We start from the raw sequence: 7646 nt of genomic DNA on the forward strand, positions 1-7646 counted from the left end.
ATCTTTCAAATGCATTTCCAGTTCTGGTTGCCCCCTAGAAATGCATTCATTCTACACCTGGACCATCAGAACACACTCAAAGGGTTTAACTTACCACCTGGCGTTCTTTGTGTTTCCTATTGCCCTTGAAACACCACAGATCTAATCTGAAATATTAGCTGAATGGGGAAGATAAAATTTGAGCTGTATTTCCATTGTAGTTTGCTTATTCTCTATGTCTAGCTTTCAGGCTATAAACATTGTGCATGATGCAGCGTTGTCCCCTGCTGTGCTTGACCCATGAGGATATGCATTGACTGCTCATAAAAGGTGAGGAAGTGAGCTCTTTGCATGGGGCTGTAGCAGCCTCTGGGCTTTGAGTTCAGTCCTGGGTGATAAACACAATGCACGCTGGTATGGGAGGAATTGGCATACAGCTTTTTGATGTCTCTTTGCAGCATAAGGCTTTTGCAAGCATGAAATCAAAATGATAATAGCAACAGTACAAGGGGAAGTCAAATGACAGCCAGAGGGAAAGGTAAAAAGCAACTCAGCTGCTGCGTGCTCCTTCTGAGCTGTGTTTCAGTAGTGTTTGGGGACAATGGGAACTTTGTCACTGCTGCAGAAACAATCTACCCTAAGTAAGTAGGACCATGAAGCATGCACACACCTCTGTCAGTGAGCTTCAAGTGGACTGTGCAAGCACAGGACAATACAGGGATGTGTGTGAGGAAGAGGGATATGAGCGTTAGTAATCTAGGCTCTTCTCATCCTTCAGAAGGAAAAGGTCTTGAGATGGGTTGGTGGTTGGACTAGATGATCTTAAAGATCTTTTTCAACCTTAATGATTTTATGATTTCCAACCTCAGTGACTCTATGATTCTATGCCTGAGTGTGTATATGGTGCCTGCTTCTTTTGAGTGCGGGATGACCATGATGATTCAGGTAAAAAGCTCCTCTTTGGTATACAAAGACTATCTAGACTTCCTAGCTGTGAAAAAACCTGATGATTAGTGAACCTCCTCTAGCTTGTGTGGTACAGGACATGGAATTAAACCTTCCTTGGAAAGGTTAAGAATTAGTGGTTCTGTAAAACTTATCTTTCCAAAACGGCAGCCACAAAAATCTTTGAATTGCACTGGTGGCTTTCTGTTGAGTTGAACCTTGAATGTGTTATTGAGACCTTTGGTTTATTCTGGATAACAGAGAAGATTGACAGAAAAATCCTTTTGGCTGCTGTGAGGCAAAATGAACAAATCTGTTCTGTGGCTGAGAGTCTAGAGACCTAAATCTTAAAAGAGTCAGCGCTTTCCTGTTTCAAGGTTAATGTTCAAATCTGTTTGATCAAAACTGGATGAACATTAAAAGGAAAAAAAACACTGCAAACATCCCTGGAAATAAACATCACAGCTCTCCCTCAGTGCTATTTATAGCTCCTTCAGTTTAATGACCCCAAGCAACACATGAAACATCTAATGTGCTACCAAAACTGTTTATAGGAGACAACCATCTCAAGAACATGGTAGTGTGAAGACTCCCACAGCAGCACTGTGCAGAAATTGCAAAGCTCCTAGGATAGCCTCTTCCTGTCTTAATTATCCTGTCTAATAAAGTTTTGACAGAGGAAAATAGAAGTAGTATGATATTTAGGTCATTGCTGACACAGCACGCCAAACAAACTGGTTGAAATCAGTGTGCCCAGGCAAAGGATCAGTAATCACTTAAAAATGACAGGCATGTCAAGTGTGGACAGATGAGCTGTTGTTCCTGCAGCTGGAGGAGTTTCATAGAGACACAGAACCATCAAGATTGGAAAAGAATACTAAGATGGTCTAGTCCAATGCAACCCATCCCCACCATGTCCCTCAGTGCCACATCTCCATGGCTCTTGAGCACCTCCAGGGATCATGACTCCACCACCACTCTGAGAAGCCTTTGAGAGTTCCTCATCACTCCTTCTGGGAATAAGTTTATCTTAATATCTGACCTGGGGTATTCAGTCTCTATGTGATTTCTATCCAGTTTCAGTGGGTGGTTCCTCTCCCATGGAGGTGAAGCTGCTCAGTGAGCACTCCAACCCACTTCACTGCTCAATCAAACACATTGGCTTGAATCATCACTAAAGAACAAAGCATCTATCTCCTAATGGTAATTAATAATTGTTTTCTTCTATATTGCTTTTAATTTACAGAGCTTCTGTCATGGTCGAACTATTCTGTATGTTATTCATTAGCTGATCATATGTCACTGCTAATTTTTTTCAAATGGATTCACTATTTATAAATGTTCACCAGTTTGTGCCGACACATGAGAAGAAGGAGGGACATCTTTATGCCATATACATTAAGTCTTCAGTCTAGATGTTTGCAGTTCTCCCTTGGACAGGCTGACCTCTCTCTTGTTTACCAAGGATATACCATCAGTTACTAAAGCTATTTGTATGGCATCCACTTGTGTACAGTCCCTAAACCAAATGGTTTGAGACTCACTACCTCTTCTCCTTAGACAACCATCTAATGAGTCCATTCACTTTTGGCTGTGCAGTGGGTTGAGTTAGTCATACGAATAGGTACTGCTCCCTAGTTGATGGAGAGTTTTCATGTAGGAAAAAAATAAATGAACTTTTGAGTACAAATAAAATAAATTTAATGCTAAAAATTACTGGCTTTTTTAGAGTTCAAAAATGTCAAACAAGATGTTCAGTGGCTGCCTGGCTTAAAAAAACAAGATACATCTCCCTTCTGCCTTTCACAGAGCAGTCCCATTACTTTTGGTACTATTTAAGCAGCTTGGCTAGTAGTTGAATTTTTCTTTTTGTTGGTACAACCTCAGCCCTAATTAAACATTTATAACTTCTCATAGTTAGACACAATACAAGTCACCCTGGCTGAGACCTTTGCTCACAGAAAATCAACGTTTGATGTTGGAAAGACAGAATGGAAGCACCATATTAAAGCATGTCCTCACTATCCAAACAGACCCTATTGTTACAGATGTGGCCAGTAATATCCTGTTTGTCACTGGGATTACACTTTGGTTCTCCTGCCCTAGAAATAACCACTTTGTGGCAAAACCCTTTCAGAGTGGAACTTGGGTTTTCACCAAAGGTAAGGAAACCTCAGTGTTCTGGCATCCAGCTAAACTTCTTCAGAATGTCTTGAGAAGTAAACAGACTCGTAAACTTCCCTACGTTCAACAGAAGAGCCCAGTTTTGTATCCAAATAACAATTTTGCCTTCCCCATCTGTCTGGCATTACCTCAGACTCTGCTCTGTATCCATCTCATCCAAGCCCTGGCAACAGGCCTCGAACAAATTCACTTTGTGGACTGTGGGTGAAATCTGTGGCCGAATATTATTAGTGTGGAGCTAATAACTGGTTTGGACTTCTGTACAGAGCAGCTGCACGCACAGCAAAACACCAGCAGGCTCTCATCCCAGGCATTGCCATGTTCAAGCCGTGTGCATCCTCAAGGACACCCTCTTGTTACACTTACCTGCACCATAAAAACCTACCCCAAGCCTACAGCTATAAGGATGCAGTGGAACTTGGCAAATAGATGCAGTGGTGCTGAGGGGCCATGAACAGTTAACGCCTTGGCCACGACCACGGTGCATCTGGAGCTTTTCCCAATTCTGGGCTGGATAGCATCGCTGTCTCCCCCCAGCTGCCAGAGTTGCGGCAGTGAGAAACTGCTCTGAGATCACAATTGGAATCCTCAATTTTTAATGCTTCCCCCCACCGCTATTTTTTTCCATTAGAAAGAAGGAAATTGGTAAATGCCCTGGGACTCACAACCAAGCTGCGACCTGGAGAAGCAAATGGAAGCACTTGCTGCTGGTAGAAATGGGCTGGGTGAAAAAACTTCATTGGGAAGCACAGCTCTGCAGAAACCTGCACCAGTTAATTGCTTTTGAGCAGTTTCAGCACAGACAATCTGAAACAAATAGTTTCAGCTGTAACAAATGGTTTCAGCTCATTTGGGGAAGGTAAAATGGTTGGGTTTTGATAGGGGCAGATAAAGTAGTGTGGTAGGGTAAATTTAAAGGGGATTTTCCAGCATCTCAGCTATTCTCCAGGATAAGTCAATGTCCAAAACCTTTCTGTGTACCATGGTGATACCACTACATCCCTATTAACTCTGTGCCACCTCTCCTTGTGACCATGGGCTGCCAAGTGCTTTGCAGTAGAAAGGTCCATAGCCACAAAGGATTCCAACAACTGTGAGCTCAGGTAATTTTGCCCCAGGTGAGTACTTCCCTCTCTCAATGCCTACAGTATATTAAAGTATTTTAATAGGTTATACTATTTTTTTATGCCACATAATGTCTTTTACACAATCATTAAGGTTAGAAAGATAGTTAAGATCATCTAGTCCAACTATCAACCCATGTCTGCAACTGCATGTTATATTAGTGGATTTGTGTGTGTGTTTTTAAAGGCACTCTGCTCTGGAAGTCATTTCCACTGCTCAGTTTTTTGTATTGCTTTGTAGTGAAATGGGATTTCTCAAAAAATGTAAAATTCCATTTTTGATCCCTGCACATTTTGGCCACTGTCTCTGGGCAGGATTTGTCTCAGAATAGTATGTTAATATGCAGAGCTATTTTTTCTCTTATCTTTCTGAACTTTGGTATCAAGAACTTTTTTAGCTTTTGTTTATGTGCTATCACAGTTTAAAAGGCAAATAAGAGCAGCTGGAGATCTTTTAGAGGTCTAAATCTTCAAAGCCTGAAACTGTAGCCGAACTCTACCCTAAGGAAAGTGACACTCTCCATCTGCTTGTCTTTCTCTCAGCAACTTCTGAACCCATTGGCAATTTCTACCATCTCTGACAGACAGAAGACAAAATCAAGTTACCGTCTGGCAGGTTACCGGTTAGGGACATACCTGGTGCCCCCACCCAGGCTGGCATCAGCACCTGGATGTGCACACAACCCCCATGCTCATACCAAAGCCACCCAACCTACAGGTCAGTGGCCGGGGCCAGCTACCATATGGGTTTCTCCACATGCAGAGGAATTTACAGGTTTTAGCAGACTGCAGAGGGTGCTGGGAGTGATGTGCTGCTGTATGGCAAAGCCTTAAGGGACAAACAGATCTCCGTTTATCATGGGAAAATATGTGGGTGATATCACATTATGGGACATAAATCTGTGCAGTCTTGCCTACGGCTTTTCCTTGTGGAAGTGCTCGTTTGCACCATGAAGTGTTCTTCCCTATACCACCTCTGGGTAAAGACTTTTTCTAGAATGGTTCTTTGATCTGTCTGGAGGGAATAATAGAGAAAGGAGGGCATTGCTTGCATTAGAAGTGACACTGCCCACTCTTGTGGAGAAAAAGATCTTCACATTTCCACGGATCAGATTCTGCAATTACACAGCTTTCTTGTTTGGCCAGTTCATCTGCTAAACCTGACACAGAGCCAGAATGAAAACAGAGATTTTCCCATTACAGAACACCAAATCTATGATAAGCCACGCCATGAAAATTCAGTTTTTAAGGAGGTGGAGAGAGAATGAAGGAAACTCCAGCTGCTGCTGCACAAAAAGCCCTGAGTTTCGCAGCGTTAAAATCTGTTCTTGGAGAGGATCTTAAAAACAACTATAAGCCAAAGGAGCAGGGAGATTAGACGAACAGCAAGATCTGGGATAGAGAAACTTAAGCAGTAGTTTGAGCAACAGTTTTAGGCTGTCACACCATCTGGGTGGTAACTTTGGACACAGCTGGGTAATGTAATTGCTCAGGATAGAGGCCTGCGAATGTGGTACTTCATCTGTGGGTCTGTTTTGCACAGTGATGCAGTGAACGTCATCTACGATCTTTGTTAGATTTGTATTTTTTTTTTTTTCCTTAAATGAAAAATTCCTTCTCTATAAAGCTCTCAAACCAATCACCCCTTCTGCTTCCCCCACCTCCAAGTTATAGCATTAAATTCTATTTATAGATGGAACAACAAATGTCTCTGAAAGGAGATTTACATTTTGACAGCACTCAGAGATGCACTGCTTTTCTTAGAGATTACTCCCTAAATAGGATATAAATATTATAACTTCTACAGCTTTTGCCATGAAGCAATAACAGTATATGTAGCACTTCGGGGCAAGGTTTAGTGGGTGATATTGGTGGTAGGTGCACGGTTGGACTAGATGAGCTTAGAGATCTTTTCCAACCTTAATGATTCTATGATTTTAATGTACATGCACATAAATATAATTGTCACTATTTGCAGCCTTCAAAGTTCAGAACTTCAGGATTTTTGTAAAAACAAAAACACTGCAAAAACAAAACAAGCAAACCAAGCATCTGAGTATAACCCGACAAAGGCTGAATTCTGTTTGCTGTCCTGAAAATCCAGTGTGTCCCTGGATTGCTTATGTATTAAAAAGCAGAAGCAAGCAAGTTCTCTGCATAAATCCTGCATTGCCCCAATTGTATGAACTGCCATCTAAGCCCTCTGGCCACCATCCAGGTCTGAATCACACTCCTGCACAAGCAGTAACCCATGCATTGCCTTCAAACCATCCTCTCTCATCCTTGATCCTCCTTCACCTCCCACCTGGCTCTCGATTAAATATTTTTAAAGCCCTTCCTTACCTGCATAGTGGTCAAACACAGTGGGCACGTACTCCTCAGGGAAGGCATCGTTGGCGTAGCTCATCAGCAAACAGGTTTTCCCAACGGCCCCGTCCCCAACTACCACGCATTTTAACATCTTCTTGGTGCTGTTGCTGCTCCCATCAGTGCAGTTGTCACCTTCTGCCTTGCAGCTCATCCTTGCGTCTGCTGCCGCTGCTCCTGCTGCTCCCGGGGCTTCCAAGTGCACATGAAGGAGAAATGAAGTGCGATTGTATGGACTTTTCCTGAGTTTGGAGTAGTTGGGGAAGGGGAGGGGGGGGGGAAATCTCAAACTCAGGAAATCATACTAATGTTTCCAGGCTGTCACAGCTGCTTCTAACAATTACCAGAGCAGTCCAGAGAATCATTGAGGTGAATAGATTAAATTCACAGAGAGGAGTATCGTGAAAAAGCGATCTGTCCTTTCTTGTCCGTCCGAGTCAGGAAATCCTCATCCTGCCCCACAGTTCTCTGTATTTATTGCAACTTAAAAAATATCAGCAGCCTGCGGCTTGGATTCGTGTCTGCCTTCCTCCCGCCTGGCCGCAGGAATCGGGGATTCCTGTTAAATCCACTCCATTTTCCATCTCATTTCTAACATGGAGGAGAGCCTGGAGGTTTTTAATGGAGTTTTTCCTTTCTTTCTCTAGCTTGCTGTGTGTCAGGAAATCATGGGTTTCCTGCTGAATTCCATATTAGGATCAGTGGGCTTGTGAAGGGCTGCAAACAATGGGAGCTCTGTGTGTATTTGTACTTTGGAGGAACTCTGCCAGGACGTGGAGAAAGAATAACACTAGAGGTCTCTCTGCAGACCAAAGTTTTTAGGCTTCCTGCTTCATCCTGTGCCCGGGCTGCTCTCAGGGCTGCCGGCACTGATTTGGACAGGGAGGATTTCAGAGAGGCAATGGGACTGTGGTGGGTATGGTGGTGCTGGGAGCCCTGTGCTACCCCAGTGGTGTCCTGGGCATGATCCCCACTGATCCCATATCGGTGTTTTCTTACATGTGGGAGACAGGAGGGGATGTGGGAAGGAAGGCAGGAGGTACAACA

General features: G+C 43.2%; 1 protein-coding gene across 1 annotated transcript in view; it reads right to left on the minus strand.

Annotated features, from left to right (window-relative positions):
* RHOJ (ras homolog family member J) overlaps window positions 1–7360 on the minus strand; it is a 51537-nt gene extending 44177 nt beyond the window's left edge. Inside the window, exons 1-2 of the mRNA XM_019615948.3 lie at window positions 6944–7360; window positions 6576–6791 (exon numbers count right to left, since the gene is read on the minus strand). Of these exons, the coding sequence (XP_019471493.1) occupies window positions 6576–6753 (178 nt within the window). The 5' untranslated portion in view covers window positions 6754–6791; window positions 6944–7360. The remainder of the gene's footprint in view (window positions 1–6575; window positions 6792–6943) is intronic.
* Between the last annotated feature and the right edge of the window lie 286 nt (window positions 7361–7646).

Source organism: Meleagris gallopavo, chromosome 5 (assembly GCF_905368555.1).
Source record: "Meleagris gallopavo chromosome 5, MGAL_WU_HG_1.1, whole genome shotgun sequence".
NCBI classification, from domain to species: Eukaryota; Metazoa; Chordata; class Aves; order Galliformes; family Phasianidae; genus Meleagris; species Meleagris gallopavo.